The 16809-nt window shown below is 40.1% G+C and overlaps 1 protein-coding gene across 2 annotated transcripts in view; it reads right to left on the bottom strand.

Moving 5' to 3' along the window:
* Nucleotides 1-16809, bottom strand: part of RFX4 (regulatory factor X4) — a 96643-nt gene that overhangs the window by 56306 nt on the left and 23528 nt on the right. For both annotated transcript variants that reach the window (XM_051636545.1, XM_051636630.1), the window contains exons 3-4: nucleotides 12503-12563; nucleotides 6846-6969 (exon numbers count right to left, since the gene is read on the bottom strand). In XM_051636545.1, the coding sequence (XP_051492505.1) occupies nucleotides 6846-6969; nucleotides 12503-12563 (185 nt within the window). The remainder of the gene's footprint in view (nucleotides 1-6845; nucleotides 6970-12502; nucleotides 12564-16809) is intronic.

The following is a 16809-nucleotide window of genomic DNA, read 5'->3' as shown; positions in this document are numbered from 1 at the left end:
CTCAGGGTTGGCTTAACTACCAACCTAATACATTACCTTGAGAAAAAGGTCACAAAATCTTTGCCCGAAGATACATCCATTGATAGGAAAGAGCATCATTAAATCAGTCAAAGTATCACTCCTGTCTCTCACATCCACTAAACTGAGGCATGACTGCCTCCCCTCTGCTCCTTGCTCACTTTTTCAATGGCCGAGGAGAGAAGACAGTAGGGTACAGGTCCAGGATTCTTGATGCCAGACCTGTTGTCTATTTAAAATTCAATAACCTTCCCATTTCTCTCCACTCACTGTCATCATTTTGAGGAATAGACCATGGTCTATTTCCAGGATAAGATCTCATTTCTAGCACTGCCACATCTCAACTGATATTGCAAAGCAATTCAGAGAAGCCTGCTGGCACCTTCTTTAATGCCTGTGCCCAAAGCTGCCTGCTGCATAGATTACACACCAACTGAACTGGACCCTTTAGTGAAGCTTGTGAGATGTCTCCTCACATTCATCTATGTATCATAATATCCTTCTTCAGCAGCTCTGCTGGCCAGATGGAATTCAACCTAAGGTGTAATCAAGCAGATTAATGCGTCCCATCAAAGCTACAAACATCAAATGCTGACTCAGATGTTTGGCTGAGCTGCAGCCACTTTTGGTGCTGACTTGCTGAAGCCAAGCAGATGTAAAACCCTGCAAAACTCCCTCCACTCTGTACTAGTGCCAGCACACTTACTGCCATAACCCAGCATAACTGTGGAGAAAGGCTGAGCATCAGGATCCCTGCACTCTGGCAGATCCTGTGCTTCAAGAACAGCCTCTGGGATGTGTTGACAAGGCATGAGGTAAAGCAGCTCAGAGGCCACTCTGCTTCATGCTGAAGACCTAACTAGAAGCGATATGCCTGAAGAGGCCAACACAATAAAAACTCCTTTGCTAGGGCAAATCTTTAGGAAAGGGAAAGTCACTCCAAAGGAACTGACGTGTCCTTGCTTACTACACAAGCTTAAGGAGAAAAAGCAGTAGTCAGCTACCTGAAATAATAAAAGGGATCTATGAAGCAGAGCCAAGGGGGCAAAGAGCTTCCCAATTGCACCGTAGGATCCTCATTCCCCACACCTGCATGGCCACTTTCTGCTGCAGTACTTGTGTTATTATGGCCTCCTCAGGTGAGCTTGGCCTAGAAGATTCTGCAACTGGAAGAGAAGTCATACTAGTATTAACTACCCTTCAGGCAGGAACCTTAGCTGTTGAAAAGGTTTGAAGGAAAAGCAGGGACTGCTCAGATAGCATCAACAGACTGATATTTGGTGCAATAACAGAAATCACATCTTCAGGTGTAGATCGTTTTTTCCCCAGTTCTACTTTTCTATACTGCCTAGAAAAAAAAAGTCTAATAAAACCCCCAAAATATTCCATATGTAGTAATTATTCATAATAAAGCAAGTACTATTTCAGTCAGAAGACAGCACTAAGAGTAAATTTGGCTTTGTTATACCAGTCACTATGGCAGTCACTTAGGAGTAAATTAAAATCACAAGAAAAAAAAACAAACAAAACCAGAACATCTCTGGCAGAAGTATCTGCTTATGCACAGCAGGCAATGACCAGATGTATGCATTTCAATTAAAAGACAGAACAGAACACAGTCACATTGAAATATCATTATCAAAGAGGTTTCAGTAAGGCTACTTCTCTATCCTTCTTAAACACTGAAGATATACAGTATGATAGCATTGAACTGTAAATCCTATATATGCTAATTATGCTTGGAGGAGCAGTCCTGCTGGCAAAATTTCTGGGCATAGAGACAGTGCATAGTGATAAAAGAAGGATCTGGCTGGTACAGCTTGTATCTCCCTGGAGCAAACAAACAATTGGGAAAAAACCAAAACAAAACACCACTTTTCTGCTGGTATAACTGTGCCTCAGCCCATGTTTTGGAAATGGGGAGGATACATCTGTCAAAATTGTAAAATCTCTCTTTCCTAACCTATATGACAAATATATTGTGGACTTTGACCTTCTTTATTTAGTAAAATAAATGTATTGGGATGTAATTTTTGCTTACAGCAAAGTCAGTTAGAGAGCAACAAAGAGGCTCCAAAAATCGTGTGAGCATGAATCCAGGTTAAATCTCTTCATGCTACCAGAGGATGTAAAGGGACCTCAGGCTGGGGGAAAGCCACCCCGCAAAATGTCAGCATTCTTCATTTTCGTTTTCAAATGTTAATTTGTTATTGCTTGTCAAAAGACATGGCAGGAAAGCACCAAGGGAAAAAGAAAGAAAAACAAAAGCGGAAAGTATGTAACCTCCAGGGGGCACATGGGAGTTGTGGGAAGAAGACTTCATGAGGCTGCGAAAGAGGCTGCACCACGAGAAACTTCAAGTATTCTGTATGAGAGCTATGGCAGGGTCCGGGAGGTGACTGAGCACTGCGCAGTAAATTTAAAGCAGTGAACTGAGGGCTTGGAGCAGAGGAGAAACTGGTGCCGAGGACAAAGATTACATCTTCAAGGGGGTTGATTAAGAAAATAGAGTTCATACAGTGCCACAAAGGAAACAAAGAATAACAATGAGTGTTGGAAAATAACTGAAAGAGACGCTCCAAGACTTGACAACCCAGCTAGGTGGCTTGTTACAGCTGGGAGAGAACCAACAAGCTTTATAACAGCCATCCATATGCAATAGCTACATATTCAACAGGGGCTTCAAAATGTTTAAAACATTTCTGCTCTTTAAGTAACTTACTTGATTCAGTGCAGGCCCCACTTCAGACTGATTTGGCTTTTACAAATAAACCTAGCCTTCATCAGCCATAATTCCTAGTGCAGTGTATTAATTATCACTGGCATTTTATGTTAACTTGTTGCTCAGAAAAACATACACACCTGCTCAGCCCTCCCTGCTGCAGGCAGAGGCAGAACTTGCAGTTGGGAACAATTTAAACTGCTGAGTCCACAGGGTCCCAGAGAGGAGCCCAAGGCAGTTATAGCACAGGGTTGAGGAGCACAAGTTTGCTGTCTTTAAGTGACCTCAGCAGCAGGGCTTTCACTTCTTCTGCCTGAAGAACTATTCACAGGCTAAACATGTTCACTATAAGAAAGTTTTGTCTCATATGCAACACTTTATTGCTAATAACTTGGTGACATGTCTGCCCTTCTTCACTTTACTTCCCTGTCTTCTCACTGGTTGCATGGCACAGTTTTATTTATTCTGCTTCACTTTTGGGTGAAATTGTGATCCTGTTCAATAAAAAATGCTCTGTTGCCTGCAGTAAGAGCAGAAGTTTAACATGGGAGTGTCCACTTGCTGATGCCAACCTGTCATCAGCAAATACAGGGGCCTCCCTAGTTGCTGTTCAGTTGAATTATATGGGTTTAAAGACTCCTTGGTCATGTCTTTTGCAGGGAAGAAAAAGTTCTGTAATGGCAGACTAGGCAGCATAGCTGTCAGTGACTGGCAAATGCTAGTATAGGAAAAACTGCCTGTAATTTTCATAGTGAGAGTAAAACACTAAAATCTTGGCTAACATATTAAAGCTCTAGTTTCCTCTGCCATATAAGACTATTTCACATTAATAATCATATTAGAACCTTCCTTATTTTATATGTACTTTAAGTGGCTTAGGAGTATAGTTTGCTTTTAAAAGGTGATTTTTTTTTTTAATCCAGTAATTCTGTTCTTTCCTCATCTTGTTACTTTTGTTGCTGTTAGTCTGTTTTCCTCAGGAAACAGTCTAAGAGATATAACTGTCTCTCTGTTCATCTCTCCACCCCCAGACCAATTTTCGTTTCACTAATCCAATATTACCAAATGCCTGAGGTCCAGTCCATGTCCTGGAAGTTTAACAGCAAACAGTGGCCAGACAGTGAAGAGAGCATAATTATGTCAATGCTAAGGACAAGATGGTGAAGAAAGCTCAGGCTTTAGCTGGGCCACTTGGCCCTGCCTGACTGGAAAATCATGACTATGAGGCAATCAGTCAAAACTTCTCATGTTCTGAACCAGCCACCCCATGTGGGAATCTAAAAAATAAAGGAGAAAGAAGATGCAGCAGATGTGTGAGAAAACTAAAAGAAGTAAGACCTTGTTGTAGTGACTGGGACCTGGAAACAACTGAACGTGCTGCAGGGGAACACTGAGATATTACAGAAGATTTAGGTAAGATTATGGGTTTCGGGAACATAGGAGATGTTAGAAACAAGGTGAGCTAGTTCAGCTGTTCATGAACAACTTGTCCTCCCTTCCATGCTCTGCTGTAGATAGATTTGACTTACATCAGGCTTAAGAAGTACACATGGGCTGAAGCACTGTCTACAAATACCACAAACCAATCTGGAGACACCACTTGCAGGCAAGTTTCATGTCTCAAGTGGTGTCTTTAAAAGTGAAATCAACACCATTCTGTTAATTCAGGTGTAACTGAGTATGTAACAACACATTAGGATATTACCTATTACAGATTGTTTTAATGTGCTGAACTCCATGTCTCTTTCTAAAAACTACCAGCCTGTTAGAGAAAAAGCCTAAACATTTAACACTGCCCACAAAGCTAAAGTTCAAAGATTAATCGTGAATTCAGTGTGGTCTATTGAAAGGCAAACTGCCTACAATTTCACAGAACAACTAACCCCTTTCTCTGGAGGAGATGACAGCTGCAGGGCTCTCGATGACTCCCAATGAAGACAAACATGTCTGGGATCTCTGTTTCAGCAGCTAAGTGCAGAAGCCCTCAAATAGCACCTGTTTCACTGCTCTGCCTCCAAGGCATGTATGCAACACACACTGCATATATGGTATTTAAGTCATATGATAACAAGCCTCTTGGCTAAAACTTCATCCTCTACCTGCTCCTAAGGAGAAGCTGACTGCAAACTACTGATTGAATGAAGTGGGTGTCTGCTTTGCAGGTCTTCATGACTGTGCCACACAGTTTCTTAGCATTAATAGGTTGGACAGAATCACTGGGGACTGCTTGGGGTTCTGCAAAAGCAGAAGCCTGTTGAACTTCAATATTTGTGCGAGTGTTGTCTGAGGTTCCTGGATACACCTGTGCAGAAGCCTCAGTTCCCAGATCCAAAACTAACCATCACATGAAGCAATCGCTTGGGACAGTAGGAGGAAGATTCTGTTTTCCTCTCCAAAAAAAAGGGAAAACAAATTTCATGCATGACTGACTCAAAACTTTATTGCAACCAAGTGGAACACACTTGAAACACAAGAAAAACACCCTGGAATGCCACCATTTTTGGATAAAAGATGTTGTACCTGTCCTGCTAGGTCAAGGTACTACTAATGAACTGGTGTGTGTGTACGAGGGACAGGGAAGGAAGAGGATGGAGTAACACATAGTGTAACAAGACTGCTAAATACTGAAAATGGGTGAAATCCCTGGTAAATGTATATTCTGACAAAATAATTTCAGAATATTTACATGTTACAATTTATAGAAGTTTTTAGTACCAGCAAAAGCAGCATTATGTAAATTTTACCCACATTCCAAACATCTTAGCCTACATTAAATCTGTTTCTTGTTCTCTCTGTTCCTAAATTACATGTTGCCACTGTACTTACCACTTGGTAGCAATCATATATAGAAGAACTTCATTCCCACTCACACAGTGTATTTAAACAGAAATCAAATAGATTCAACTGGGTTATTCATGTCTTTAAGACACAACAAACAGTGATGCTACAACATAGCACATTTTACTTGCCTTGCTAAGCTGCCCACATAAAGATGCACTATAGAAAATGACACCTCATTAAATGCATTCTTCTCCTTCACCTAAACTTTACACAGGCACTTACTCCCTAGGAACATCTTTCCTTCTTTGAATACCCAACACTTCTATAGAATAAATATTGCAAATACTAGAAGAGAATACCTTGCTGGACAATCAGCTTCAGATTCATGCTTACAAGCATTTCAAAACCAGTGGCAAACTCCACACTTCTTTTTTTTTCACAGCCTACAAGTTTGAAAGGCCTGTGTCACATCCAAGACTAAATACTTAGTTTTAAATAACAAAAATATAAAAATATAATCCTATTTTTCACTGAGAGGAAAACATCACCTGACCAGTAAATGCAAAATAAGAACTTGATGTACCATTGGAGCCAGCCATTAACGTTTGCTAGTGATGCATAGCATAAGAGCTTTACTGCTCACATCTGGAAAATGTACAGCTGCATCTGTGCTAAGACTGCATCTCTGCTGTGAGCCTAGAGTTAACCACAGTGGGTCTTACTTGAACTGGACTGGAAAGTGGAAGCACAAGGAATCACAGTGCAAAGATAACTGGGCAGCTTGTATCTGCAGTGCTACACAAATGCTTTTAGATGCTTTCTGGACTTTCACATCTGCAGTCATTGTATTCCACTATTTGAATTAGGCAGCATGGGCTGATACCATTAATTCAGGGATCTCCATATCATCCCTTCAAGAACTGCACAGGCAGGCCCTAGAATTAAATAAATGGTATTTTACCCTTCTATTTATAAAAATATATATTTGTCAAAGCAGTGCAGGTCACAATGCAGTTGTGTTTACCCTGGCTTGTATTCAACTTCCAAGCTGCCAATATCGTTCATAATGTCCCTATTAGCTAGGCTGGGGACTGAAGCATTAAACAAAATTTAGTGTATTCTGGAGATTAGTCCTGATTAGAAATAATTCAAACCATCTAAATACTAAAAATCTTGGCCTTTGTTCAGTAACCTGAATACATAAGAGATTCCACTTACATACCTCTATCTCTAATAGTAAATGACAATTTAATTCTCTTTAGTAATCCAGACTCACCAGAAACAAGAGAGAGCTCAAGACATCAAAACTGCTGCTTAGACTTACCTTCCCAAAGCTGGCAGCATTAACAGGTTGTGTGTCATTTTTCTCACAGAAGTCCAAGTAATGCATGTAGAGAGCACTTCGAGGGATGCAAACACCTTCTGCAATCTCATAGTTCTCCTCCAGCCTTAAAAAGCAAATATCAAACAGAGAGAACTGCAAGTATGTTGGATGTCCTGTATGGTAATCAGTGTACAAAGCTGCATCTCTAAGACCAAATGTTCTGGCTTCTGCTCATCTCCTAATTTTTCTCTCCTTTCTTCCTAAGTACTCCTTCCAATTAATTAATTAATAATGCTTACTTGCTGCATTTGGTGCAAGCTTGCTGGCAAAAACATAGGCTGCAAGTTCTGCAAGTTCTCATGCAAGTAGAGATCAGCATAAAGGGATGCATGAAGGGATTTGACATGTGCCAAAGTGCTGTTTTGGGGAAAAAATATACTGGTAATCTGTTATACCCTAAAAGCACCCTGCAGTAAACAAATATATGTATTACTACAAAACAACAGTGAGTCACTGAGGTGAAGCATTCTCTCATTCTTTACAGTATAGACCACCTTTGGCTCATGACACTCTTTTCACTCCTGTCCAGCTACAAAATTCCTTACCTTGAGAAAGCAGATGTGGCCGAAGCAAGTTATTTGCAGATACTCAGGAGAGTACACAAAATCATATATGTATAGTATTTCCTTGCTATTGTTGATGGGCAAAGTGAAAAAGAATCCATGATCTGAATAAAATAGTGAAATACCTTCCTCTTCTGCCTTGTAGAAACTATTTCTAATTTACAAATGCAAACACACAACTATAAAATTTTAAATTATGCATCAAATATATGATTAAGCATTTGCTTTGTCTTTAAAATCTTAAACTGAGCTAATTATAAGTCTATATATTAGAATAAACATTCCTTTGAAATGACGTTTTTTTGATTGCTGATCCACCAAAGTTCAAGAGGTATTTACATACACACTATTTTAAAACATAATTCATCTTGTCATCCATGGTGTCACTCATATGCATATATGTGTGCTTGTCTGCCTTCCTGCCTAGGAGAGGAAGGTAGGTGAATCTTCCTTTTAAAAACTTTAGAAAATCAGTACATATCATCAAAAACCCCTCCAATTTTACAGTAAATAACCCCCTGTCATTTGATAGCTGTGGTACACCTTCCAAACATCTAGTTTCTCTTCCTCGTTGCCTTTTTCAGCACCTACCTACCTTCCGTTTCACTTATCGTGATCATTTGTGACCGCAAACTATTTTAATAAGACATCCGGCTGGATGAATGGCATCAGTTTGTATGGGCAACATCTTTTCTTCTTTGCTTTCTACAGAAATATCATCACGGCATCTTTCCTCAAATTCATAGCGCTTTAACAAAACCCCCTTTCAAAACCTGGAGAGTTCGTTTGTATACTATAGCTGCTAATTGGAATGTCAGCTTCGGTGACCAAGACAGGACAGAAAGAAAAGCAGTTAATTATTTCTGTTCATATCTGATGAATTTTTCTCTTTTTCTCCTCTCTTTCACAGAGAGTCATTAGTCTGACACTGAACAATGCTCCATTATACCTGAACTTTTTTTTTTTAATGATCAAAAACCCATCTTGCTCCACTTCTTTTATCTTCCTGTCTTTTATTTAACAACTTTATCATATTTTGAATTCAGCTTCATTCTATGGTATTGCAGAAAGATAAGGAACTCAATCTTCTACCTAACAAATCATTATCAGAAATAATATATATATAACATTTTAAATGTCCTAATAAAGCCATGTGAAATCCAGTAGTTCACAATGAGACCTTTTGTACCACTACAGTATAGCAATAAAACCCCTAATCCTTCCACAGGAATGGCAATTTTATCTGTCCCTATTACTGTTTCCCTCTTTATACTTATATACTTCTAGATTAAATTAAGTTCTTCTATAGCAGAGACAGGTCTGTAGTGTCATTACAGACTCGTTTTTAGATATGAAGGCAACAGAACAACTATAATCTCAACAATAGCTAATTACATAAAGGATTCTAGAACAGATTAATTTACAGTTTCGAAGAAACTACTAATCTGGGGAGAACCCATTACCTAGTAAAACTTTACCATCCTCTTTCACTTCTTTTTATCAATGTTGCAGAAAACAGAACAGTTTTGTTGACTTTAGTTTCACAATACTGTTATTATTCGGAGCACCTACACCATAAACAACCAAACTTGCATGGAATTAGGCTGGTCGTGCTTTGAATAAATCTGTGTTTGGAGAAGTAGACACAAACACACTGCCCAAACCAAGGTGAAAGAAAGTTTCACGCTTACAATTTGGTCAACCAGTTCAACCAGTGAAAGAACTGTGAACATTTTAGAGCCAAGTATTTTGCAAGCTATAACTTGATAGAGAATAATGAACACAGGAACATGAGGTAAGCACAGGATGCTAGGTATTGGTGTGTTTATGCCGTAACAGTTACATTCAGGCTCATGTAGTTTCTCCAAGATGATGTATTTGACAATAACACTACATTTACCAGGCTTGTCACTTCATTTTGTGTCATCAACAAAACCAAACAAAAACATAATTTCTGTTTCCAGGAGAGGGGTATTTAGCCAGGCTGATAGTCATCCAGACATGCCTCTTGGCATCTTCAGCTAATTCTTCCTCTTCCTCATTTATAGCATTCAACGTACTTCTCCTTTGGAAAGGCATAAGCATTAAGGACAGATCCCTGTCAGACTGATGTCATTCACTCTTTCAAGCAAGACATCAGAAGAGGAATAACTAGTTAACTTTATTCCAATGTGAACCATGTGACAAAATTTATGAATTTCCCTTCTGTCTTGCCTCACTTTCCCTACTACTTTGTTCCTCTTCTTTTTCCTTGCTACTGACGTTTTCTCTATTTCTGTTCTCCAACACTCCATTGCCTTCATTAGCAGTAAATTATAGTAGCACCTACCAGCGAAAATATGATGTCTGCTTTAACTTGGCAGACATCAGATGCTGCCGACAATTGTGATGCTTCCATTTGCCAGAAAAAGGCAAGTTTGGTACTACTGTATCCTGCAATTTGGTCAATAATTTACCCCACCAATTCCACCTCTTGAATATACCCAGACACTCCTGTTAGAAGGCAGGACACATGCTTACCTAAGGCTTATTCAGATAAATTTAATCTTTTCCCTTCCTGGACTGTGCAAAAACTTGGTCTGATGCCTGAAGAGGCAAAACTGTCACACACATAAAGTTAAACCTAAAGGAAGCACTACAGTGCAGCATTCCTACAGCGCTGACCCCAGGAGTTTACCCACTCATGGGTTGCCAGGTGCTACTGCAGGACAAATAATCTGATGCTAATGTGCCTGGCTTGCCAGAACAGTGGAAACTAGACATCTTCACACAAAGCAAACTTACTGCTTTAGCAATTTGGCCACAACTTTTGAACTTGTCATTTTATGTGGTGTATCAAACCCATTAGCACAGTTTATTCAGGAAATATCAAAACCAAGTTTCAGTACATTAGGCTGGAAGGCATATGGAAAGCACCAGAAAACTGTTCTATGGTATAGCTAGTACACTGGAGAACTTTTACCAACAGGTCTATTAATAAATGAGTCAATTGTTTAATTCAGTTTAACACCAGGTAAAGAAATGAAACTTGAAAACTTTTTGTTTTCTGTTCCCTCCTGAAATGTTTGGGTTGAAAATTGAATGGAGGAAGCTGTGGATCAGCAAAAGTCTCAAAGGGGAGAATGTCTGACCTACCAAAACATGTAAGAAGCACAACTCAACAGCCAGGTGGTAAGCCAGGACACTAGCAAGGGGGAAGGGAAGATGATGTAGGCAGCCTTTTCAGAATCGAAATTCTAGGATTCTATTGCAAACACTGCTGAATGAGCATTAGCGTGCACACTGCATTCCAGCAGGGCTCAATATCCCAGGAGTTTAGGGATTTACTAACCTTTATGACCAAGGAAGCTTGAAAGTATTTGGCAAAAGATTGTTTACAGTATTTGCATGTTTTCTGTTGGGAACAGTATCGTTGGCATGTTCTAATTAACTCTGACTTCTTGGCTACTACGTTATTTGCTCCTCTGGAAAAGACTCTTAACTGACTCTACTGCAAAACAAACACTGTTCTGAATTTGGGACTGGTATGCTGCTATTTTATTTTAGCCAGATAGTTCTTTTTTACCTGCTTCAACTGCGTTGAAGTTGTGTGGGTGAATAACGGAAAATAATAAAATTTCTCTATGACATTTCACTATTATTTTAATTTTTTTCTCTGTTTGTAGACACTCTCGTTACTCACTTTTCTTGAACTTCTGAAAAACAGCACTTCTGTCATCCAAACAGCTACGAATGAGCAATCATTCAGAACTAAATGCTTTTATTTATATTTGCCCATCTTATTTGCATTAGCAATGTCTGCAAGTATCTTCAAGGCAACACTCTGAATACTTGCAGCAACCTATTCTAAACCAACATAGAGGTCCTGTTTTGTTTTTGTTTTTTTTTTTTAAAAAAACTAAAATGTAACTGATCAAATTTAAAAGCAAACATAGATGGAACAATCCAAACCTCTTTATGCATATCTCAAGGAAACACAGAATTTCACCGGCAGAGAAAAACAGCAAAATTCACTGTATGAATTATTCTTTGCTGTTTGTTCAGTTAGATCTCCCAAGAGACTGACAGAAGCAGAAAAATAATTTTGCTAACATTTTGCCAAAAACCTCACATTTTTTGTTAATAATATTTTCATCCAGAAAACTATGATAACTACTTAAAAGTGATATAAAGCCTTTCTGTAAAAGACTTACAACAAGCTAAGGAGTACGGATTTTCAGACAAGCATGCTCTGAGGCTTCTCTGTAACACAGCTCTCTCCTGCCAGATACAAGGAACATCCCAAAAGATCCCTGATCACTGAGAATACTAAGAAAGCTAAACCAGAATTCAAAACATAAATTGAGGGAAAAGTCAACAAAAGTCTAAGAGATAACTTATAGAAAGGGATGTCAGAAGTATAAGTAACATTACAGAACTCGCAGTCTAAAATACTGTTGTAAATCACAGTGAACAGCACTTGCACACTTCTCATAGCACATTAGACTAGCTCACAAACTTTCTTTTCTCCATCCTCAGTTTCTCTCTTCCTAATTACCCTTCCTTTCTTCCTCTCACTGGATTTGCAAAGGGATTTTGGCAAATGAATCAAATCTCAAACTCTCCCTCTTCTGTTGTATTTTATGTTAAATTACAGCAATCTCAATTCAGTAAAACAGGCAGTAAAGGTGGGCTTCATGATACCCTGAAACCAAAGTGAGTCTTTAAAACAATTCTCAGCACTAATTTTCTTTTTGTAATAAATATAGCAGAGATGACAAACCACAAATCACTAGCTGGCAAGGTGGCAAACAAACATGCCAAGTAGAACCTCTAAACTGTATCAAAGGTTTCCCGTGTTCAAACAAATCCCGTAAGAGTAAGACATTTGTTGAGAAATGCTGCACAGGATACTAATGAGGAGATTAAACACATACAGTGAAAATATCTTTAGAATTGCATCATGTGCAAGACCTCTATTCTCTTCAGCTGGAAAACGTGTAAGAAACAACACTATTGTATTTTTTTTATTTTTTTTTTTAAACAGTCTCTTACCATTGCAGTGTAGCTGGTGTTGAGTGTGGTTTTGATGCTCTATTATTTTCTTTTTCCTCATCTGTTAAGAAACAAAAAAACATAAGATATAACGTCAGTGAGAATTGCTCGGGCATTTATGAGCTGGTAAGGAGTTATCTGACAAAAAAAGTGTTCTCCAGTGCCAAAGCTTTCTCCAAATTTTGTCTAAATAGTGGAAATGTAAATAACAGTGTTCATTAATCTAGCATCTGTAGATACTGCTTTGGGCAATAAACCTTGCAAACAGCACTGACAGTAGGAGCAGAGTGGTGCATAGGAATTTTTACATTGGAAAGGTTAAATTTAGGTGAAAAAAAAAAATCAACTCCTAGATCTCTAGCATCATATCAAAAATAAAAACACTCTCACCTGCTTTAAGGGAACATGTTTTATATTAGATGAGGCATTTAACTTAACAGTGTTCATCCACTGTTGTGATCCTAACATATGACATGTCCTAGATATTTATAAATGTAGAAATATTAATTCTGAACATGAAAAACTGAAATTAAAAACATTCTATAATATACTTAATTTTAAAAAATAATTTTTCTGATATTTCTCATTAACTGTTTCCAAGGTAACTCTCTGATTTGCCAAATTTCAAAAAATTTCAGTAACAGATGAATAAAGAAACTCTTAAAATATTGGATCCTCCCTAGTTCACATTAGTTCTTTTGAAACAATTTAAAAGTATGCATAGGATAATTCCTGTTCAACTGTGATTTGCGAAGCATATAAAACGTTCCTAGGTGAAAGCTGGAGTGAAATACAATTAGCATCTCCAGAAAGGAATTATTTGGGAAACACTGTCATAACCAAGTTTGATATTTTGACAAGTTCGACCCTGATGAAGGTGTTAAGTGTAAAAGGCTTTGATTCCTAAACAATGAGGTAAACCACTGCATCTGTCCACCATGCTGCAAGTTTCTCTTCTTCATACAATCAACTTTTAGAGGTTATTTAAGTGAGACTTTGGGATGCTGAATCTGAAGGGAGCTGGACTATCTCCTCTGAACGCCAGAGCCCGTTGGGAGGACTTTGGTGCAGTCCTGAGAACCGACACACAAATAAAACCCCACTGTGGACGGCGCGGTCTGTAGCCCTCACACCACAATACTTCTCCCATGACATACAGGGCAAGTTGTGTTAAGTGAACACCCTCCAGCCTGCAAGGCAGGTCCCCTGAATGTCAGGAAAATCCAGATTTACAGTTACCCGCAGACACTGCGAGCAGCCCCTCTTCTACATCTGCATGACAATGGGCCTCTAATTATTGGATCGCACACTCCTTCCCTGCCTTTCAGGGCCCCGCTTTTATTCAGCGCATGGGACCAACATACACATTTCAAATCACTTTTAAATTGTGTTTTTCATTTGTTTCTCCTAAACAAACGGTCGGCATCCAACAAACCCCCGGCAGGCAGGGCCTGAATGCTGAGCGTCCCCGGCTGCTGCCGGCCCCTGGCGCAGCCCCCAGCCCCACCAGGGGTGGGACAAACGCCTTCTCTGCAGAGCTGTGCAGCGTGGGTTTAAACCACCACGGTGTGGATAATAGAGTTGGGGCTGTCCCCTCTCACAGCCCCAGCTGTTTCGTCTTTTCTGCCCTTAACTGAGCGCACGGACTGCCTCAGAGCACGGCTGACTCCGGCCTTCCCTAGGGAGGAGGCAGCGGTCATGTCTGCCCTGCTCTGAGGTGGGAAGAGCCTTTGGAGTTGGGATTCACAGTTCTCCAGGTGATAGGGGACAAGAGAGCCCAGCTCAGAGTTGGGAGAGCACCTGCTGGGAGGGCAAGCAAGCCCCTGCAAGGAAGGCTCTGCGGTCACCCTGGAGGGCCAAGAGCCCCATCCTACATCCTGCTGTGGCTTCCCCAACATCCTGGCCAGGGACACAAAGAGGCATCCGGGCTGAGAGGGTGTTAGGCAGCTCCCTGGGCTCGGGGCACAGAGGCTGCTGCAGCTTCCTTCACCCTTCCATGGGTGTCCCGCAGCCAGCAGCCTGCCTACCAGTAGTTACAAATGGTCCGTCTCAGCAAAGCGCTGCTGGGGGTGAAGTGCTGGCTGGGGCAGGGGGTTTAACCTGCTTCGGAAACAAAAATTACTGTAGCCACTGTTTATGGACAGGAGGGACTCTGCCTTTGCTGTTGCAGGGAGAGAGACACCACAGCAAGAAGGTACAACCACCAAAGCCGACACCGTTAGGTATCAACAGCATGTAGGGGGCCAGTCCTCCTCCTCTGCCTCACCATGTTCTTGTTCAACTTAAGGTTATTGCTACCCAGGTGAAAGTCATCCGTTTTCTTAATCAGCATTTTCTATGTCAGTGCCAAAGCCTATCACCCACTGATTTAAGTTCGCTCCACAGTTGATTCTACCTTGCTGGAAGTGAGGCTAGGGGGATGCAAACTGGAAAGCCACTGACCTAAATAATCTCATCTAACTAAGCTGCAGAAATCCATGGATGACCTCTACCTGTGAATCCAACATGTGCCACCCCCCCCTCCCCAGAATATATATTTTTATTACCTTTCTTGTTTTAAAGGGTTTAGTATTCAAAATTCTGTTATTAGATGCCTTTCACTTGTGCTAACTATATTGCGTTTTCCCCTGGATGAGTGGCACTAACAAACCAAATTCTACAATATTAGAGTCTCTACATCTCTTCCATCCCTCACCCAGCTGTTTTTCACTCACATTAAGAGTGACCACCTGTGAGCAGGTGCTTTACCTAACCTACCCTCAGACACTCTACCAGCCAACCACACTCAGCTCTTACCAAGTAAGAACTGAATTTTCAACAAAACTAAATTTTTAGATAGTGCTTGTCTCCCCCCAAATCAGGTCTCTTTACAAGAAATCAAACCTTTTTATTAGTTTGTTTTCTGCAACTGGACCAACTGTCAGTCAAAATGTTTCTCATTTTCACCAGGAGCTAGCTGAAATACTGATTTTCAGAAAGCCTTCACTTTGTATTGGACAGATGGAAAGAATTGCAGGTGGTATAGGAATAGAGTGGACCTAGAAATACAAACTCTCAGTATTACATACACAAGCACTTTATTCTGCCTTGTATAGTTTAACAGTATAAACTTACCAGATAATTTACTAGCAAAAATAATAAATAGCCCTATTACTCATGTTTTTGTTGGTTGCAGAGCACATAACAGCTTCCCTATTGAGCAGGGCGTATTTTGCATAACTCTTGACTTAGGTCTGATCCCAGATCTGTTTGTACAGCATGAAAGAGCTGTCTTGCCTTATGTTTTGGCCTGTCATTTTATCAGTCCCCATCAAAACAACACTGTAGGTGAATGAACCTACACCATCTAAAAATCGATACTCTTAAAACTCAATCCATTCTGTGGAGAGAGAAAAAAAAAAAAAAAAAAAGGAAATAAAGACACTGAAAAGAAGTCTTGCTTCAAGGCACCATCAAAGAACAGAGCTGTCAATTCTTCTCTGACAAATGCAAAAGGACCTGAATTCATGAGGAAAAGCCCTGCTCCTGATGCACATCTTGCAGGTCTTCACACATGTGGCAGCAGCACAGCACTTCAGGGGGAAACCTGCTGCTAGGAGCAGATCTAGTCTGTTCAGTCCATTACCAGTAGAAAGACTTGCAGCATTCCAAGGAGAGATATCTTCAGCATACCTGTGGTTCAGTAGGAAATGTGGTACTCAACCCAAGCTGAAAGCAGATCCTAGCTCAGACATTTGCAAGTAAAACTCTCAGCACAGGAGAGGCATTGAAACAGATGAAAAACTGGGATAATCTATGTACTAGAAAAACAGTATTTCTTGGCTCCCAGAAATATCAGATAAAGTTTTTCTTCTCAAACTCTGTGAAAGTTTCTTTGCTAACAGCTCTGTCCTTCCCCTTTCAAAATTCTGTTTCAAAGCCACCAGAATAGAGTTCTGCCTGTACCTTGTGCATATTTCATGGCTTTCCCTGAACTTGCACTAGTATCCTTTAACTATCTAGTTTTAGGTCCAGCTTGAGGGATTTCTTGCTTGTTAGAGCAAGACACAGAGACAGTAGGAGCTACACTCAGCACCTCTTCAGGCATGCTGCCTGAAACACCTTATCTAGAACATCCACAAAGTGAAAACCCTGCATTAGGGCACCTTTTTCTATGATGTTCATGTTACTCTGTTTGTCATAACTAAAGTGGAGTTAAAGCTCTGCTTTCCACTGTGGAGATAATAGAAGAGTTCTGTGCTTTCCAGTGGGGCCTACATGTGTCTCCAAGCCACTAAAGGAGTTAACATGTTATTAGTAGCTTTATA

Source organism: Apus apus, chromosome 1, assembly GCF_020740795.1.
Source record: "Apus apus isolate bApuApu2 chromosome 1, bApuApu2.pri.cur, whole genome shotgun sequence".
Classification (NCBI taxonomy): Eukaryota; Metazoa; Chordata; class Aves; order Apodiformes; family Apodidae; genus Apus; species Apus apus.
This window is presented reverse-complemented; position numbering and strand designations above follow the sequence as displayed.